Genomic DNA, 21,537 nt, shown 5'->3' on the forward strand with positions numbered 1-21,537 from the left:
GAAAGGTGATCAGTCCAAGGTCACACAGCAGGTTTGGGCAGAGCCAGGACGTGTGTTAGGGAGAGGGCAGGCTGGGCGTTCTATCAGACTTGGGGTCGGGTACAGGCTGGGGGATGAGGGCGGCTCACTCAGCTTCTCTCCTCTTCCTCCGTGCTCCCCACCTCTAGAGACGTGGTGAGAATTAAGTGATCTGGCCTGGTAAAGTGACTTCCATAGAGCCAGCACACTCACCACCTGGAAGTCGTGGTCATTATTATTCATGGAACCCGAGAATCCTGATTGCTAGTCCAGGGCTCTCTCAGCACCACACATCCTTAAAGGTCTTGAGGACTGAATTACAAAGCACATGCTTCGTTTCAGATTACAAAGCATTTTGAGCCTGTCCCTATATTTTAGTATTCGTTTCTTTCACTTGTTCGCTCCATAAATATTTATGAAGCACACGCTGCCATGTGCCAGATGCTCCGTGGCTGGTGGTCTAGGGGTGAAGTGAGAAGTCCCAGACGCTATGGAGCTTCTGTTCTAGAGGGGAAAATGCAACCTTACTTGAAGACAGAGGAGCAGCAGCTTGTTTTCTCAATGGAGGAGGGGGCGGTCAGTTAGCCTGACAGTGAAGAGCAGCCGGGGCTCACTCTTAATCCTGCCTGAGGTCTACCATTCGACCGAGCCTGAGTGATGAAGCCCGGGTACCTCTGGCAAATACATGCAGCATGCTGAACTCATTTTGTAGTAGATCACAGGTACATTTATTTCAAAAGGATTCAACAATCAGTAGCCTTACCAAGAAAATAGCAACTGTCCTGTTTCAGGATATTTCTTTGGCACTTACTGCAGACTACACCCTGTTTCAGGCTCCTGGGCTTCAAACAGAGAAACCCCCTTTTCCCACTCAGTCTAGTAGGGGAAAACAGAGAGGCAGATCTGTCCAGAGAGAGATGCAGAGCAGCGTGGTCTGTGCCAGGTAAGGAGGCGTGCACAGAGAGCCCTGAGGGGCTGGAGCTGCTCAGGGAAAGATTACAGAGAAGGTGGAGCCTGAAGAGCATTCCAAAGGGTTGGCAGAAGGCCGTCCCCCCACCCCCACCAAAGAAAAATTTCTGAGAAAAAGGAGCAAAGGTCTGGGATGAGAGCTGGCTTCAAGTAGGTCCAAGCTGCACTGTCAAGCTGGGCCCCAGGCTTACAAGGGCCTCACGCTTGGCTTAAGGCTTTGCTGTTGCCATCATGAAATTCTAAGGAATTTTTGAACAAAGAACTCCACATTTCCTCATTTTTCACTGGGTCCAACAAATTATATAGCAGAGCCTCCATGAAGCTCAAAACAGCAGGATGGGTAAGGGGAACTGCAAGGGTTCCACACTGCTGGCGCATGGACCAGAGGCAGGGAGTGGGTGGGCAGGCAAGAGAGGACAGAGAAGGGCCTGGAATGCGAGGCTGGGTGGGGCTGTGCACACTGGAGGGTGAAGACTTCACCCGTGAATCACGGGTCAGTCAACTGCAGCCCCACCAAACCTGGCCTACCACCTGCATTTATGTAGCATGCAAGCCAAGAATGGCTTTTATATTTTGGGGTTGATCAAAAAAAAATCAAAAGAACAGTATTTTGTAATATGTGAAAATTATATGAAACTTCAAATTTCACTGGTCTACTGTTGCTTTCCCACTGCACTGGCAGAGTTGAGAAGGTTGACCAGAAGATTCTGAGGCCCGCAAGGTTTAAAATACTCACTTGCTGGCCCTTCACAGAAAAGCCTGCCAACTTCTGTGCTAGGTCCAACATGATTTTCCAAACTGTGTTTTCCAGACATAGTCCATAGCCAGGTAGGTCTGGGAAATGCTGGGCTAAAGTAAAACTAAACAGGTGACTTCACCAGATGGCTTTCCCCCATCCTGTAATTGCTCACGTGCATTGTAATGGAGCACGGGACCTTTACTCCAAGGAAAAGTTGTATTTTTGCCAAAAGTGTTCCCTGGAACTCAGTTTGGCAACCACTCCATTAGGCACAGCAAGGGCTCTCTGAAGGGTTTTCAGCAAGAAGACGAAGCAATCTGATTTTTATTTGCTTCCTGATCTCTCGTCCCTTATGGCACACAGAGAGAAAGTCATCATTTTTCACAGTCCACGAGGATAGAAGGACAAGGCCGCTGCTCACAGCCATGTCTGGGTGGGTGCTCAGCGTGATCAGACTCTGATACCTCCGAGGGCCAAGGGTTCCAATGCTGACCTACCTGCAACCCCCTAGCAACTGGAAGGTGGAGCAAGACAGGAGCGCTAGACGACCAGGGATAGGGTGAGAGGTGATAAACGCGACAAGGCATCAGTGGGATGGAGAACACAGACTCTGGGGACATTCAGGAAGCCCATGCAGGACGCCTGTCTGGGGTGGCTAAGATATAAGGGCTGTGAGAAGGTGGACCTGCTCGGAGGTCTCCATCTAGCTGGAATAACCAGAGCAACATGGTCACCTTCAGCCAAAAACTATCTGAACACAAGAGATCACACTGCTGGCCCCATGAACATGACTATACACATCTCTTCTCTCATTTTCCTCAATCAGGAATTCCAAACCTGCCACCACACACCCCCAGCTCTGCTGGGGGAGTTGTCAGCTACTAATGACTTCATACCAGGGGAAGGGACACACCCTCTGGCCCCGTCTGCACACAGAGCAGCCTTTACAATCTGTTTCCAACAAAAGATACCTTTTCTTAAACAATAGGGATTCTGAGACAAGCCCGGGGAGCTCCCGTACAAAGGACAAGGAGTCCAAGCCTGGGACGTTAGAACACTTTTTAAATTGGGTGATGTGCGCTTTCAAAAAAACAATGACTTTTTACTGCCACGATTTCCCGGGTGCTGACGCAGACTGCAGGGTTGGTGGGAACGGTGAAGAGGGCAACTGCCCACAGGGTGGATGCAAGAACCCAGACAGAGACACGCTTCAGCCGGTGGGGAAATGTCCACCTCTCCCGGTACCTTCACACTATATATGGGAACAGCTCAGCAAGCAGCCCCGTTCTCAAGTGGGAGCCAGCAAGAGTTAAATGTGTGCGGCATTTGGGTTTAGAAGCAAAAACATCGAATAAACAACAGCTCTGCCCTCCTGTTTACGAGAAGTGGCCCCGTTCCTATCTGAGTCTGACCTCACTCTGCACCGTGTGGCTGCCGGAGCCCATCCCTTCTCGACTTGGCTCCCGTAAGCACCAACCCTTTCTGATGTAACTGGTCTGATGGGGGCCATGGTGGAGCAACATCTGAAAAGTTCCCCAATGACTCTAAAATTGCAGCTACTATTGAGAAACAGAAGTCTCTCCCTTGCTTAAATCCTGCCCTGGCTTCTCACTGCAGGAAGAATAAAGCCCTGGCCGGGTCTTCCCACTGGCCTGGCCTCGAATGGCTCTGGGACCTCAGCTCCCTCCCCTTTCTGGCCACCTAGGCCTCGGGGCCCACCAGCTGAACTTGTGCCCACCTACGGCCTCACTGTCCCTTCAGCCTGGGCACTGGGCTCACAAATTTCTACCTGACTGTCTTCTTATCGTTATACACATTTCAACTCAGACACTACCTCTTCAGGGACACCTTCCAGAGTTGACACAATTCCTTCTGCCACAGTCACTCCCCATCCCAGGATCCAGCTTATCTTCTTCTTAGCACTCTTCAGAGACTAATTATCCTATATCTGGGTTTTCCTGTTTACTGTCTATCTCCCCTTTGAGGGCAAGACTCTGTTGGCCTAAACTGGTACCTGGCAGCTAGTAGGTGCTCAATAAATAGCCAATTGCCTATTGGAAAAGAAAGAAATGGGGACAGTGAGGTAACGCAGAATGTCTAATTACATACTTCTTACAGTGTCGAGCGGCGGCCCGCACACCCAGCGCTGCCTGCCTTTTCCTCTCTCCCTGATTCTCTCTTCAGCTGTGTCAGGGACCATAGCGACCAGACAGGAAAGTGAGTGGCAGTGCACTGGGGAGACCAGGAACTGCAGATCACATACCAAATCACATACCAGGGGGTGAGGCCTACTTGCATAAACGGTCATGCATCTAGAGTCTTCCATGAGATCTTCTACATTTATGCTGGTGACTGGTTAAGAGAAAAGGCTTATATGTCAAACAAGTAGGATGCTTAGGGAGTGGCTCCTACCATAACTTCCGGGATCATCTGCAGAGTGTCTCCTCTCTGTGAGTGTAAACCTGCCCGGTCTTCATCAATCTTTGTCGACGGAAGGAGTGCTGGATCTGTCAGACCCAGCTAAAGTGGATTTTCAACTTTCAGGACATGTATAATATGGTGTAATTTTAGTAATGAGAAATGTATAATATGGTGTAATATAAACATGATGCATAGTAAATTTATGATACTGAACACACATACGAGGCTGAAGTGAAATCCTTAAAGACAGACTAACGTTCACTATCTGCAATGTGCTCTGATAGTTTCCATTCTATTTTATTCTACTTTATATTGTTTTAAATGCTGGTGTGATCCACTAAATTGATTGTCACCCCACTAATGGAGCATTTGCTACAGTTTGAAAAACTCTTAGTATGCTGTGGACAAGGGGTAACTCCAATTACTGGGACATCAGAATCTGAGGTTTTTAGCTTCTCTGTTTACAGGTTTAAGATACCTGCCAACATTTCTGGGGCTGTAGGAAAAGTCCCATTCACGTTGTGCTTCAATTTTCACATAGGATCAGAAAAGTATTTTCATGAGTGTATATTATATAAATCTTAAATATGTCTAATGAAACAAACAACTTTTGGAATTCTAATTCAGAAATTACTTTCAGGGTAGGTGAACTCATTCACTAAAAAACACTTATCCTAAGATTCTTTTTCCACCAAGTAACATTTTAAAAAAAAACCCTAATATTTAGGTATTCTTTATAAACACCCAGAATAATATACGAACAATGTTTCTTAACCAGCTTTTGCACGATACTAAGTCTTAGTTAACATTAAAAATCACATAAACATAGTTCGTGTGTGTAAATTCAGGAAACACGTTTGCCCCCAGGTTTTAAAGTCTATTACGTTTTAAAGGTTTTAAAGGCCTTACACTGAGTGGGAAGAAGGGTCCTGGCTGGCAGAAGAGCCCCCTGCGAGGCCGCCCTGAATAAACGCGCCCGGGCACTGCTTATCCTTCTAATCTTCGCAGGGTCCACTGGGGGTTTAGGAAAGGAAGGGCAGAAATCTTCCACTGTGGCAGGAGATGCTGGAGCTTTCGGTTTCTGGAAAGAGATTTTTTTAAAATGATTGGTGTGAGTTTCTGTCTTGAATGAGACTCACCACCCAGAGCTGACCCTGACACTTCCAGAGGAGTGCATGGCTTCCTGCAGGGCTTCTCCCCAGCCCCTGATGCCAGATCTCAGTGCATTAGGTATATGACACTTTTTCATTGCTTTCATCAGTTATATCGTATTAAATACTCTACTGTCCTGCCTGGTATATTTGAAAAAAAAAAAAAAGAAAGGTTTACCCATGCCAGCAAACAAATCTGTATTAAGAGACTATAAAATATGGTATAGTACATTTAATCTACTTTGCAAATCTTTGTGTTCGATCTGATTCAGTTCAGAACACACTTACGGGGTAACCAAGAACTATGTGGAATATAAATATGACCTTTATATATTTTGGACTACACAAAAGTATTTTTTAATAATATAAAATTTTAAAAAATAATTTAGGCTAATAAATCACAAAAGAGCAAGTAGTAGTCTTGGACTTATGATATGTTTTATTTTCTACATCTTAAAAATTCTAAAGATCCATATAGTAAAAGCTATGGTTTTTCCAGTGGTCATGTACGGATGTGAAAGTTGGACCATAAAGAAGGTTGAAAACCAAAGAATTGATGCTTTTGAACTGTGGTGCTGGAGAAGAGAAGTCCCTTGGACAGCAAGGAGTCTAAACCAGTAAATCCTAAAGGAAATCAACTCTGAATATTCACTGGCAGGACTGATGCTGAAGCTCCAGTACTTTAGCCACCTGACCCAAAGAGCCAACTCACTGGAAAAGATTCTGATGCTGGGAAAGACTAAGGGCTGGAGGAGAAGGGGCGACAGAGGATGAGATGGTTGGATGGCATCACTGACTCAATGGACATGAGTTTGAGCAAACTCCAAGAGATAGTGAAGGGCAGGGAAGCCTGGCATGCTGCAGTCCATGGGGCTACAAGCAGTCAAACACAACTGAGTGACTGAACAACAACCACCATTAGAAAAGGGACATTACTGGGAAAATTCCAATTCCCTAAAGACTTAAGCATACCTGCACCAATCACTATGCCACCCAGAGCACCTTCGGGTCTAACCTCCAGATGGCAGTGACCTCTGACCCAACCTGGGGCCACAACCTCACAGAGGCCTGGACTCACACTTTTAGTATCGCCTGGTGGCCCCTCCTTCCTCCCACTCTATCCGGATTATCTGTTTATGAAAGAGCAATCTCATAGCAGCAAATGTTTCCAGCTCTCTAGTCAAAAATAATCAAGCTAAAACTTCCTGAAATCACTTACATAATAAATGAAGTTACTCTCAATCCAACAGATGAATCAACAAATTCTTTTTAAAAATCCAGTGTGACGTTCAAGTCAGATAATTTGGAGAACAGGTGAACTCATTTATCATGTGACACAACATTTCAAACACTGGTTTTCTCATATACATTAATAGGATAGACATCTATATCAGAGTTCTCTCAAGAAGTTGCTTATTTCAATAATGAAGACATTTTTCAAAAAAAATTTTACATCCTTCTGTTCATTTGCAATTGTAATCAGTTCATAAACCAAAACCACCCCCCCCTAAAAATCAGTTTTATGACTATAGAGATACATTCTTCTAAACATAGTTAGAAAAAACAAATAATCAGCATAATGGGCAGGATGAGTCATTGACTGGAATCAAACCCACTTGCTAGTTATGAGAACTTGGGCAGGCCATATACTTCTATGAACTTGCCCATCTATCAAATGGAGTCAGTAGCCCCCTTTTTGCAGGGACACTCAAGTATAGACAAGTCCTGTTACGGAGGCTTGAGAAATGCTAGCTCCCTCCCTATGTAAGCTGCTCACCCTTTATGTATTTACCATATTTGGTTCCAGGTTACTTTTAAGTCTCAAAAGCTAAGGCCCTAGACCCTGATGCAACCTTGCTGGAAAACAGATCCTGAATCCAGAGGGGTTTATTTTGAAGGAGACAACACTCACTCATAATTTAAATATAAATTATGTTATATTTAACAGTCCTTTCACTTTTTAGTCTCCTTAATTTGCTGCAAAATATTCATAAGAATGTGACTTAAGTCATGAAACTAATAGTAACAACAAAGCTAAGAGTATGATACAGGAAAATAAGTGCTTCACATGTAATTATGAAAGATGAAATACATAAGGATAATCTCAATACTGAATGTCGATTCAAGGTTTTCTTATCTCAAAATGTCTGTACTCTGCAGGTGCCTTGAATCTGAAACAAAGATTGACAAGTCTGTATAATAGTAATGCAGATCAAGTAAATGGCTGATTTTACAGATTCTTTAACTATTAGAAATGTTTGGGAGTACTAAATAAAAGATCTTATAAAATAGAAAATATGGTTTTGCAACACGAATTTCTAACCAAAGAGAATAACCCAATTATATCTGGATGGCAAGATAAATCCCTTTAACTGCTCCTTGATAAAAGGTATCATTTTCCTAGTGAAAAATTAGTCATTGTTTGTATAATAAAAATTAGTTCCATTTTACTACTGACCTTTACTAAATTATTCATTCCATTTAAACAAATATAAAGTGATATGTGTGAGCACTTTTAATTCTCCAAGGGAAAATGAAACAAGCCACCAGTTTCTATCACGCCAGGTTCTACAAAATGTTCTTTCACCTTGTGGAGCAAAATGGCTGTTTTGGAGCACAACAGTAAAATTTTTTTCTTGTAAAATTCACTTTATTTTAAAATAAAGAGAATGTTGCAAGTGGGTTTAAATCTTCACTTAAAAACTCCATTTCCCTCAAGTTCTGTACCAAGATACCAACCAGTGAGGGGGGTACAACCAAAATACTGGGAAAGTCAGATTTTAAGATCTGTCCTGGATGAGAAAATTGCTAGGGTTCCTAAAGACCAAAAGACTATTGTCATACAACAACACAATCAAAGAAGACAAAAATGTCTAGGACATTTAAGGCATCTGGCTGTCCTTGACTCTCATCTGAGCGTGGGGGCCAGGGAGCCTTAACCAAGTTCTGACCTAGCTCCTCCAGATTACCAGCTGGGAAGGGGAAACCCCACTACACATGAAGACTAGAAAAGGGGGTCCAAGATCTCCAGCCTCAGAAACTCACTGTGATTTCATTTGTAAAGCCACAGCACCTACATGTGCACACCCCACCCACCCCTCACCCCTCTTGGAAGTCCCAAAGCGAGTACATATTAAAAAGTCCCCCAAGGACATAGCCTTTGGATGTGGCAACTGTAGGTGCATTTCTATTATTATGATTTTCTCCACAGGTCCTCTGGGCTCCTCTGTCACCCTCAGCATGCGACTCACTGCAGTAATGTCACCATTTGTTTCAGAAATAGTGAAAGAAAAAAACAGTTTGACATTCTCATTCTGTACTTTCTTACCCCAGATCTCCCCCAGCCCAGAGGGACACATGGGCTCCTAAGTCACCTTCTCTTTAAAATATACATTCAGTTTTGTTCTACTTGTTAAATACTATAAAAGATATGAATGCTCCCCTGAGGGCTCAGACAGTGAAGAATCTGCCTGCAATGCGGGAGACCTGGGTTCCATCCCTGGGTTGGGAAGATCCCCTTGAGGAGGGCATCGCTACCCACTCCAGTATTCTTGCCTGGAGAATCCTCACGGTCAGAGGAGCCTGGTGGGCTACAGTCCATGGGGTTGCAAGGAGTATCAGAAATGACTGATCGTCTAAACACAGCACAAGATACAGAAACCGACTGGAACTAAACTATGCTGTGAGAAGTCAGGACAGTGGTTACCCTGGGAAGGTGGTTTCTGCGATGCTGGAAACTACATGTTACTTCCTTTTCAGTGCTGGTTACCTGGTATGTTGAGTTCGCATAAATTTGTGAAGCTGCACTCTTATGATCTCTGTCTTTTCTATAGGTCAATAAAAGGTTTAATAAAAATGTGTATGCTCAGTTGCTAAGTCATGTCCAACTCTTTGCAATCCCATGACTGTAGCCCACCAGATTCCTCTGTCCATGGGATTTCTCAGGCAAGGATACTGGTGTGGGTTGCCATTTCCTTCTCCAGGGGATCTTCCTGATCCAGGGATCTAACGCACTTCTCCTGTATTGGCAGGTGGGTTCTTTACCACTGAGTCACCAGGGGAACCCAACTTGGAGCTTAAATAACTAGGTTTTGTAAGTTTCATAAACATAAGGAGAATTCTGTTTTGACAATAGTGATGCAATAACTACCACCACACAACAGCCCCACGTCTCAGAACTGCTCTGAGAAAGGGGAGAGATGCTAACAGAAAGTCGTTTGCGGCTCACCTACATAGCAGGTCACCTACATAGCAGGTCACCTACATAGCGGGTGTATATAAATGCTCATGGCATACTACACACTGCAGTGCTTTCCCTTGACTTGACTTCCCTGGTGGCTTAGACAGTAAAGCGTCTCTCCTACAATTCGGGAGACCTGGGTTCGATCCCTGGGTCGGGAAGAGCCCCTGGAGAAGGAAATGGCAACCCACTCCAGTACTCATGGACGGAGGAGCCTGGTAGGCTACGTTCCATGGGGTCACAGAGGGTCTGACATGACTGACTTCACTTTCCTTCCCCTGACTTATAGGATTACAGGTGCTGATAGGAACCCTGGTGCGTGAGCCAGGCCCAGTGTGCCCTGAGTGTAGGCAGCCCACTCCTGCTGAAGGCTGTGGTGGAGGCGGGGCGGGGGAGCACAGGACTGACAGGCAGGGAGAAACAGACAGAGGGGTCAAAGTGCAAGTGTGAAGAGCCGAGAGGATTTGTTAAATGCAGGAACTGGAATGGGCTGCTCTTCCCAGGTCCTTCTTCCCTGCCTGACTGCTGGTTGAGGAATTATCAAAAGGCAAACCAGCCTGAGAACATGTCCCAGATCAAAAAAGGGCTGAAATTCAATTGCTGAGATCTTAACAAATTCAGCAACTGCATCCTTAAGAGACTTAAGTAGGCACCACCCTCCCCCCCCCTCCAGGGGTCACTACTCCCTTCCCTTTCCCTGGGCTCCCATTGCTGCAGATCTCCTTCCTTCTTGTTAATTTAGTGGTTGCAGCACCAAAGAATTCTTTAAAAGGTGATGTGGAAAGGGGCAAAGAAAGTGGAAGGGGAGGTAATTATGAGGTCACTTTCAGAGTTTTTTTTTTTTTTTGACTAAGAGCGCCAAAGTTTATTGTTTGAAAGGAAATATGCCTGAAAACCTTTACATAATTCAGTACAACCAAAAAAAAAAAAAAATTCAAACTAACAGAGTTACTCTTCGCCTGCTTTGACTTTGCACATAGCACCCAACCATCCTACAGTAAAGGAATTTAATCGCAGTGACCTTAAACAGGGGCAATTGCCAACATTATCTCTGCTTAACAGGGACCAAGTGAACTCTAGAAACTGAGATTTGTAGGAAAGAGTAGGCCCAAATTGAGTGAGTCCCCCAAAATTACAGCAAGATTAAAAACAAATCATAGGAGTCAAAAGGCAGAACTGTAGAATGGAGAGCCACTTAGCAACACGGCAGACTGACCACTCAAGGGGCCCTCCTGCTGTAGCTGCTTCAAAAACAAGTGGTTTCCAAGGCTGTAGGTGCAAGAAGACATGTGTCAACAATGGCTGACAAAGTACTTATTGCACATTGGTTCATGCTTGCTAATTTGGTATCTTATTTTTTTTTCATTTATTTTTATTAGTTGGAGGCTAATTACTTTACAATACTGTAGTGGGTTTTGTCATACATTGACATGAATCAGCCATGGAGTTACATGTATTCCCCATCCCGATCCCCCCTCCCACCTCCCTCTCTACCCAATCCCTCTGAGTCTTCCCAGTGCACCAGGCCCGAGCACTTGTCTCATGCATCCAACCTGGGCTGGTGATCTGTTTCACTATAGATAATATACATGTTTCGATGCTGTTCTCTCGAAACATCCCACCCTCGCCTTCTCCCACAGAGTCCAAAAGTCTGTTCTGTACATCTGTGTCTCTTTTTCTGTTTTGCATATAGGGTTATCATTACCATCTTTCTAAATTCCATATATATGGTATCTTATTTTTTGTCATCTGCAATATAAGAACAAGTACAGTCTTTCTCACAGAGGCATGTTGATGAGTATTTGGGAATAAAAGATGCATTTTGAAACAACTGGGGTCATTCGATATGGACTGTACATTAAATAACACTACTGAATAATGTTAACTTTCTGTGCTTTGATGATAGCATTGTGGTTGTGTGGGAGGCTGTCCCTATTTATGTGAGATGCACACTTAAATTTTTGTGGATGAAGTCTTCTAAGGACTGCAACTTCCTTTAAAATAGTTCACCAACAACAAACATACATACGTACAAACATACATTCACAAGCATGCAGACATAAACAGTAATAAAAATTGAGAAGCTGCTTGACTGACATTCTAATTCTATGAAAGTCTAAGGAACTGGTATCACCAGGTACTGAAATATCTGAAATATTTGCCTGAAAAAATGAGTCTGAAATAAGGAGAATTGGCTGTAAGTCTAGGTAACTGCTTCCCTCCCAGCTGCAGGCAGTCAGGCTAGTGAACCCAGGAACAAATAGGAGGTTTGTCCTTCAGAGAGGGTAAAACAGTGTCTCTGGCTAACCAGTCACTGTTGAGGGTCAGGGTACTTAATGTAAACATAGATATTAATTGGATGTTTATGCACTGAATACTAGGCATTCGTACCTTCTTCCTCTTGGCTCCTGGGAGTTGGTCAACGGTCAGGCCACTCAAGATGACTGTTCTCTATGTTCCCTGCCAGAATAGCATCTATCTTACCTGCACTCTACTCACACGACAGACCTTCCTAACTACTTGCTCCCTCCAAGCTGGTGACCTTTCTAATCTTTAGATCAGAATATCTCCACCTGATAGCTTATCAAACTGGCAGTGATGCGCACGCCCCTCTGCTAGTTTCCCTGGTAACTAATGAGCCTGGGCTTTCCCAGATGGCGCTGGTGGTAAAGAACCTGCCTGCCAGTGCAGGAGATATAAGAGATGCGGGTTTGATCCCTTGGTTGGGAAGATCCCTTGGAGAAGGGCATGGCAACCCACTTCAGTATTCTTGCCTGGAGAATCCCATGGACAGAGGAGCCTGGCGGGCTACAGTCCATGGGGTCACAAACAGTTGGACATGACTGAAGCAACTTAGCACGCGTGCAATGAGCCAGGGAAACTGCCCCCTAGAACTGATGTCTTTGTTGTTGACTCTGGGCTCTTTCTTTGGTATAAAAGCTGGACAATTACAGCCCAATAGTTAGCACTCAGTCTTTATACTCCAAGAAAAACTTAACAGAGAACTGACTAGCTCACAAGGAAAACCCTAAACAGATATGTTGTTGAGGGTTTTATAAACAACAAAGCCCAGTCAAACCCTGCTAAATGTAGGTTTGGGTAGGTATCAGCTAAGGATTGACCAATCTGTTCCACATGCTTCTACTCTCAAATAAGAACAGCCAAATAAGCAGCATGAGCTATCAGAGGAGAATCTCTGATAAGAAAAAAGAGAGACCAAGACAAAAATAAAATTGCAACAGAGACACAGAGGAAAAGACAGGCGTCTATAAGCCAAGGAGAAAAGCTGCAAGAAAGCACCAGTGCTGCCACCTTGATCTTGGCCTTCTAATCTCCAAAACTGTGAGAAAATAAATTTCAGTTGTTAAAGACACATATATATACAGCACTAAAGCAACAGAAGTTTAAAAAAAAACAATTAAAAAACCAAAACTACCATTAATATACTAAGAAAAGATGCTACTCTTGAGAGTCCCCTGGACTGCAAGGATTGCAGTCAATCCTAAAGGAATCAACCCTGAATATTCATTGGCAGGACTGATGCTGAAGCTTCAATACTTTGACCAACTGATGCAAAGAGCTGACTCACTGGAAAAGACTCTGATGCTGGGAAAGACTGAAGGCAGGAGGAGAAGGCGATGAGTATGAGATAGCTGGATGGCATCACTGACTCAATGGACATGAGTTTGTGCAAACTCCCAGAAAAGGTGAAGGACAGGGAAGCCTGGTGTGCTGCAGTCCATGGGGTCGAAAACAATCAGACATGACTGAGCAACTGAATAAGATGCTACAACCATGAAATAAGAACAGAATACAATTCCTAAGAAAAAGATAATTTAGAGAGGGAAAAGCTTTTGGAAATTAGAAATACCATCCTAGAATTGAAAAGGACCCAACGAAAGGATTAGAAGACAAAGTCTCATTCAAAAAATGATGGGAAACAGAAAAAAGAAAAATAGGAGAACTGAAGTGCCAGTCCAGGGGATCCTACACCTGAATAGTAAATTCCAGAAAGGGCAAACAGAACAGACAAGAGGGGAAAACACATCAAAATAACTCAAGGACATTTCCCAGAGCTGAAGGCCACTAGATACATCTGAAGTGCTCAGTAACAGGACATTTCAGAACACTGGGAACAAAAAGAAAAATCCTACAAACTTCCAAAGAGAAAAAGCAGCAACGAAGGTCTCAAATAATTTATAATCTCCCATACGTCCTCTCTGAAGAAGCTGCTGGAGGGAGTACTCTGCTAAACTAAGAGTAAATCAGCAAAGAGGAGGACTTGGGATACAGGAAATAGGAAAGCCAGTACTGGAAACAGGAGTGAGCTGTGTGCAAGATGCCAGGACAAGTGTTCCAGGAAGGGATTGTGGAAAGTTCTCCAAGGAGATGAATCAAAAAAATATCTCATGTGCCTGACCATATGAAGGAAATTAAGGCCTGAAGAATTTAGAACTGAAACAATAATAATATAATACTATTAAAGCAAGGCAACTATTAACACCAGGGAAGACAAAAAGTGGTACAGATAAGGAAAAGTAATCATCACCAATCATTAGTTCAAGGTTCAGCTATAAACAAAATTTATACAATCACAGTCAGAAAAAAGGGTTCTAACCAAAATTTTGCTGTAGCTATATAGTGAGCGGCAGCAGAGACAGAAACGGTGAATGTGTCTGAGGAGGCGCTGGAGGCAGACAAGAGTTAAATCTTCCTCTTTCCTACTGGGAAGTCATTAGATAATTCCTCAAGCTTTCAAGTCAGAGAGCAGCAAGACACTGCGTTATTTAAAAATCTAGATGTAAATACCAAAAAAATGTGCCAATAGAGTTTAAAATGAAAGCCACTGGGGAGTGGAGAATGAAAAATAAGCGGACAGGAGACTGCTGGAAGGTTGCTTTTTTTTTTGACTCTATGTACATGCGTCTATAATTTATTTGTGTACATAACTATTAAAAACATAATACATGCACACAACTTTAAAAATGCTGTGAAACATTCTGTTTGCCAGTTTTCATATATTTCTAAAATTCCTCTTTGTTATCAAACTATGAGTGTGTACATGCTCAGCCGCTTCAGTTGTGTCTGGCTCTTTGCAACCCTATGGACTGTAGCCTGCCGGCTCCTCTGTCCATGGGATTCTCCAGGCAAGAATACTGGAGTGCATGGCCATGCCCTCCTCCAGGGGTCTTCCCGAACCAGCAATCAAACTTGCATCTCCTGAATTGCAGGCAGATTCTTTACCCACTAAGCCACCTGGGAAGCCCTATCAAACCACTGGTGGATAATAAAAGTGTTTCATTAGGTACTAACGATTATATTTGGAAAGACATAAAAGAATTTTATCTCATATTAAATTATTAATACATTTAGGTCTATGTGATCATTCTCTTAGAATATGTGTGCCGATTCCAAGTACTGTGGCCAATTCCATTTCATGACACCCATGGTAATATAAAGTACTCACAAGTTCCAGTGGACTGAGACGTGTGCCAGAGATGGGCCTGGAATCAGAGAACTCAAAACTGGATGCATGAATGCTAGCAGGAGATGGAACAGAAACATAGGTTTGTGAATAATCATTTCTTTTATTTCTAGTATACACTAGTTAACTCTAACTCCACAACAAGTAAAAGCATTCAACGCATAAGCCTTGAGGGAGACAGAATTCTTAAAAATCATAGTTACTTTAAACATTTTTAATAACATCTCTCTTGCTTTTAGGAGGATTAAAAATAGTGAATAATTCAAAAATGGAATGTATATAGTGATTTTTTTAAAGCTTTGTTCACACGACTTTATAAAGTTGGTATAACAACCATTATTAGCCATTTCCAACCACAGCCAACTCCTTGGACCCAAGGTCTGGAATTATCTTTAGAAATCTTGGACAGATATAAGTGATATAATTAGCAGAAGTCAAACAAAGCAACTATCCAAACCTAGAATTAAGGGAAAATGTCATCTGGTGACACATACACATCTGAGTGTACAGACAAGAGAAGAGCTGAATACCTGAAGGAGGATGGAGGTCTGCTTTCTGGTGTTCTTGAAGATGCAGGCCCAAACAGTTTTCTTAGGTCTTCCCGCGGTGTAAATGGTCTCTGGGTCCTAACAGCTCGTAAGGCATTTCGCGCTTCACTTATGATTTCCGCACTGGTCTTCTGCTTGGACAGTGAAGGTCGGTAAAACGGATCCAGCTTTTCTAACTTTTTATCATTTTGAGACAGCATCTTTCCTTTTAAAGTGCAATGTTCTTCAGAAGACACCACACCCTGCACATACAGGGCACAAAATACCAACTATTTTCATCCAGTCATTTAGAAAGGAGTCCTCAAACCTACCCATACACACTTACACCATTCCTGTATATTAAACTTGAAAAAAAAAATCACAACTTTTAATTAAAAATCGACCAGGCAGTTACACTTTGAAGATCAGGATGGATGTGCACAGTGATGCCTTAGGGAATACATGCAATTGAGGGAATGACAAGCAGGGAGGAGACACAGAGTGAAAGTTAAACCTGGAGAGAAAGAAGGTAAGTTGTGAAAGAACACACCCTAGGAAGGGAAAACCATCTCAAGGTCTCCAATCGTTTTACAGATGGGAGATCCACAGGCAAGGTGGGAGGGGGGTTCTGTTAACTGAAGTACATGGTTCTACTTAACTGTTGTTTCCCTTTCTTTCCCACTGCCCTCCGCACAAAATGCCAGTATAAGATTAAGGTCAGTCAGATGCAGTCTCTATCCAAACTATACTAGCTTTTAGAATTGTAGATAGGTTCAGCCTTACATTCGCCTATGATATATCTGAATGAGTTGATTCAAACTGCCTTCAATTTGAGTTAATGTCCTACTTGAATAAATAACAAAATATCAAGTGATCTTTTCCCAAGACACCGCCCTCAGTTAAAGAGGTACAGTCACGCACAAGGGCCATGAGGATACACATCCCTCTTTTTAAATTATGAGACAAGTGCTCGGGCCTGGTGCACTGGGAAGACTCAGAGGAATCGGATGGAGAGGGAGGTGGGAGAGGGGATAGGGATGAGGAATACATATAAATCCATGGCTGATTCATGTCAGTGTATGACAAAAACCACTACAATACTGTAAAGTAATTAGCCTCCAACTAATAAAAATAAATGGAAAAAAAATTGGGGTATAATTGCTTTACAATGTTGTATTAGTTTCTGCCATACAACACTGTGAATCAGCTATAAGTAAACAGGCATCTCCTTCTTGCGCCTCCCTCCCAGCCCACCATCCCATCCCTTGAGGTTACACATTCTTCTTAAACGCTTGTGTGCCCCACAGAGGCCTGGGTAACTTGGCAACACAACTTTGACACTCTAAAATAGTTGAGATTTTAAAAACTTAATTCTAATTAGTATGTGGTATTAAGTATTCATTCATTTAAAATAAAAGAAAAACCAATCTTCTGAAAATGTATCTCTAGGGAGACTGAAGTCTGTAAAATTATTCATGTATTTCAGTTGCCCAATTTTAGAATAACTTCTGCAAAAAAATAAGGTTTTGTGAAATATATCCAAGGAAACTGAAAACAATCCATTTCTGTAAGTAGAATCAATAGGTGATTCCTTAGACAACCAAAGAGGATTTACTACATTATGATTCTGTACATTAAGGTGTTACTTAACAACAGACAACAAGAACATTTGTTTAGTTCTATCCACTCTAAGAGTTTTGGAAGAAAAGAATATAATGATAATTACAAACAATATGCCACTCTTTTCACAGGGGAAGGCCAGAGGGTGAAGTAAAAACAGTAAAAAAAAATTACTAGATAAGCAATACTATTCTGGAGATTTTCGATATAGGCATTTGAATGTAAGTAAGGTTTCCAGAATTATGTACATTAGAACAACTAACAAAAACTAGCAGGCCTGGCACATTTATTTCTAACATGATATGATAGACTCTTTACAAAAAAATATTCAATGCTAATATATATATTAATATTAATATAATGTTAAATTATATATCATATTATATATTATATTAATATAAAATATATATATATTTATATATTATATATAATATATTATATATATAATATATTTTATAATATATATATATATATAAAATACTAGTGGAAAAGATATACAGAAAGGGTTTAAAAATCTTTTTGTCTGTAAATTTTTACCATCAATTCTAACCCAACTTTCTCCCTTTTCCTCTCCTCTGCAAGTCTCACTTCAGCAGTTACACTTTGAGAAACCCTTTCAATAATGTAGTATCTGAACAGTTAATCTATTATCATATCAATATTAATATAGTATTAACCAAATCAAACATGGAAATGTTCGATAATGCAAGTGAACTGAGTTAGAAGTGGGTTTGAGGGGGTATTTTCTTTATAATTATTAAACTACAAATTCTTATTAGAGATGGTTTTTGCCAATTTAAAAAATGATCAGTTGTCTATTACAGTAAAGAATGCCTGAGCCATAACACAGTAGTATTACAGAAATTTTAACTTTACAAAAATCCTCCTGACAACTGGAACAAATCCATTCAGCTGTTTCCTCTATGTGGATCTCTGGGAATACAGACAGGAATAAACACTGTCTTCACTCTCAGAGAAGGACCACTAATTCTCGTTCAACATATACTTTAAAACCAAGCAGTGTGCTACGTACTCTCAGGTACATAATCTAATTCTGTGAGATGGATAAAGTCTTAAGCAATTGCATACATGCACACATGTTCCCAGAGCTGAGGATATTCAAACTACTACCCACTAGATTGGGTGGTGGAAGGTGGGGCACGCAGAGGCCTCAGGGCTGCAGCTATTTACACCCCAATACAGAAACATGCACGTGTCTTCACAAGCAGAATAGACTTCTCGGTGTGAACCAGCTGAGTATCAATGCTGCTTATGCTCACATGCTTTTAATACAAGATAGAAACTGATGGGGCAAAAAAACAAATAAAAATAAACTACCATGTGATTAGGAAAGAGCGAGAGATTTCTGATTAGGAGGTGTCAGACTTCCTGGAGGAGACGATGTTTGAGCTGGGTTCTGGAAAGTGGTCTGAATTTGAGCAAATGACAGTGGCTGACACTGAGGCTGGAGTAGAGAAGGAGTTTCCAGGCAAGTCAACGAGTGAGCCAAGGCAGAGTATCAAGGAGACGCCAGGTGTGTGCTGGATAAGGAGCAGCCCTGGAAATGAAGACTGGAGCTGTAGCAGGGAGAGAAATGAATGGCAGGTCAAGAAAGTAAATAAAAGCTGATAAGCAAATTAAAAGCTGTTGTGGCATGAAATGATGGCAGGGATGGGCAGGATGGAAAAAACTAGAAGGGACAAAATCAGGCAGTTTTCATATAACCCAGCTACCTCCTAGAGGTCCTCAAGAAAGCTTTCCTGGACAAGCCGCTCCCACCTTCCCAGCCTCAGTTAGGTGTCCCTCCCGCATGCTCCACAAGGTCCCCTGTGGTCTCCGTCCGTACACCTCCTCCCTCACCGGGTTAGAACTGCCTGCGCACCTGGTGTGCCCCACCAGACTCGGAGCCTGTTCTCCATGAGAAGCGCAGCTGAAAGTTGGCATGTGCATAATAACTGGACTCCAAATACAGACCCTAGCTAGAAAACATCCAGATGAAGGTTGCACGGCTTCTGAACTGCAGGCATTTGTTAGAGTGGATTAAGAAAATATATGGTGCTTTATTTCAAGTGGCAATAGGAGATCAAACTTAACCCCTTTTTGCTTTCTTGCTTTCATTTTGAGTTGCCCAGCATGGAGTAAGACTTGATAAACATCATGACTAGTGGATGAGGTATGAAAAGCCTGAAGTATAGGAGTAAAGGCAAAACAGAGGTAAGAAGAGAGATGAGAACAAGTGGCACCAAGAATGTGAGAACCATGAGAAGCAGGATCTGGCATCTGAGAGGGCAGGAAGGGGACAGAGATGACATGCAAACCTTGGGAGGGCAAGGTGACCTTTTAAAAGAAAACAGAAGGAGATGTGGACTACAAAGGAAAAGTAGCAGCTGAGTTCTGTCCTGCATCACTGTCTTGAGTTTATGATGTCCACAGAAACTCTAGGGGATGAACACCACCAGCAGAAGAAAATTTTAAACTGGAGACCTTTTCAAACAAAGTATTTCTTATTGGTTAGGGGAAAGGTTGTAAGTCATCATTTATAGTTTATACCTAATTATAAACATCTGTCTTTACCTCTGCTGTACATAGTCATCTGAAACAGAGCCTTCTTGCTAAATGCAACACTGCACTATCAGGATGTTTGCAATAGGAGAAAGACTTGTCATCTCCATATTCTTTATTTTTCCCTGCAAATCAAATGATTTACCATGATTCTGAATGACTTTTGTGATAATATGAGCATCCAAACAAGCAGTGGTTAAATGCTTAGATGCTGGAGTAAAGTTCAAATACTCTTAACAATTTGCAGCTGTGTAACCTTGGGCAGGGTTTCTAACATCTCTAAGCCTCTGTTCCCTCATCTATAAAAAGCATGCTGTAAAGAGTAATTATCTCATAGGACTGTTTGAAAATTAAATGTAATTAACATAAAGTGGGTTAGCATGGTGACTGGCCCTTAAAAAATGTTAACTACTGTCCCAAAGCTATGTGATAAAAGGATACAATAATTAATTTTCTCATGAATGAAAAGTCGCATTTCAAAAAAGAAACTGCAAAAGGAAATGCCATTTGTTCAGTGTTTTTTTTAATATATTTTATAAGTTTTAAAATTTAAACCAGGGTATTCTGCTTTGTGAAAAAAGAATCTTAAGTATTTTATTGACTATCAGCTGTGTCAAAACAAGCAGAATGTTATAAATCCACAAAATAGGATATAAATAAGGTGTGGTACCTGCTTTTCTACCACGTAAAATAATTCTAAATCAGGATGAGACGGAAGGTCTGCTGTGACACTAGTAGGAATGGATGATAAAAGACATTATATGTAATACGATATATTTAACGTATATTGTTACACATACGCTTATTTATTTAAGACCCTATCTGTTGCCTAGAGGAGCCCAAGTACAATTTGTGTGACTTTAGCTGGGTCACTGTCTGCCTAAACAAAGTCCCTTTGTCTATCACTCTCTCATTCATCAAATACTACTGATTTTCAACTAAGCACCACGCACTTAGCTAAACCTCAGCGTGTAGAAATAAAGACATCCGCGACCCGACCCCGAGAGCAAGCAGAGTTCACTGTCATCACCTCTCTTCCTGATCCAGGGACAGAAAGGCGACGACAGAAGAAGGGGTCCCCGGTGAACCCGCAGGTGAAGCCTCACCTCCCGCGCGGCCAGAGGCTCCCCGATTCCTGGCAATGCCCCCTCCTCCACCGGTCCAGGCCAGAGCAGAGCGCGGCAGCATCTTCACCCTGCCCGCCTGTCGGCCTGCCAGCCCGCTGGCCCGCCCGCCCGCTCCTCCCGGCCGGCCGGCCTGCGTCTCCATGGTAACCGTACACAAACTACTTGGGCGGCCCGGCCGCCTCCCCGCAGAGCCAGGTAGCTGCTGGACAGGCGGAGTGGACCAGAGACTGAGTTGGGATGGGCGCAGGGAAGGGGGCTTCCGGCCAGACCCAAAGTACCTTGTGGTTAGCGTTGGAGACACGTTTAACAACTGCGGAGATTCAGCTCATCCTCCAGTTTTCCCGCAGGCAGCAGCCTCAGCCGCGAAGGAGAGCAGGCGGAGCTCAGCAGGGTGGGGCTGGGCGAGGACGGACTGACAGGTCCCCCGGCGCCGCTCGGCCACTGGGCCTGCGCAGACAGCTCGGCGCATGCGCAGAAACGCCGGGGCGTGGGCGGAGTGGGAGGGGCGAGGGCCGGAGGCTGGGAGAGAGAGCGTCAGGTGCGGCGAGAAGGGCGAGGCGTTCCGCGTGGAAGAGCCGGAGTGGGAAGGCATCTGCTTTTAAATTAGCAGTTTACGGAACCACGTTCGTTGAGCCCGTGTGAGATCTCAGCGCCTCTATTAAATAACAATACACAGAA

General features: G+C 42.9%; 1 protein-coding gene across 5 annotated transcripts in view; it reads right to left on the reverse strand.

Annotated features, from left to right (window-relative positions):
* Window positions 1–21,314, reverse strand: part of ARMC2 (armadillo repeat containing 2) — a 124,283-nt gene extending 102,969 nt beyond the window's left edge. For 2 of the 5 annotated variants that reach the window (XM_070449993.1, XM_020876608.2), the window contains exons 1-5: window positions 21,138–21,314; window positions 18,509–18,747; window positions 15,554–15,813; window positions 15,006–15,078; window positions 5,057–5,228 (exon numbers count right to left, since the gene is read on the reverse strand). In XM_070449993.1, the coding sequence (XP_070306094.1) occupies window positions 5,057–5,228; window positions 15,006–15,078; window positions 15,554–15,813; window positions 18,509–18,511 (508 nt within the window). In that variant the 5' untranslated portion in view covers window positions 18,512–18,747; window positions 21,138–21,314. Of the gene's footprint in view, window positions 1–5,056; window positions 5,229–15,005; window positions 15,079–15,553; window positions 15,814–18,508; window positions 18,748–20,762; window positions 20,814–20,838; window positions 20,963–21,137 lie in introns of those variants that run through there. The other 3 variants (XM_020876605.2, XM_020876606.2, XM_070449994.1) reach the window with 3 other exon arrangements.
* Window positions 21,315–21,537: the final 223 nt, after the last annotated feature.

This window comes from Odocoileus virginianus, chromosome 19, assembly GCF_023699985.2.
Source record: "Odocoileus virginianus isolate 20LAN1187 ecotype Illinois chromosome 19, Ovbor_1.2, whole genome shotgun sequence".
NCBI lineage: Eukaryota > Metazoa > Chordata > Mammalia > Artiodactyla > Cervidae > Odocoileus > Odocoileus virginianus.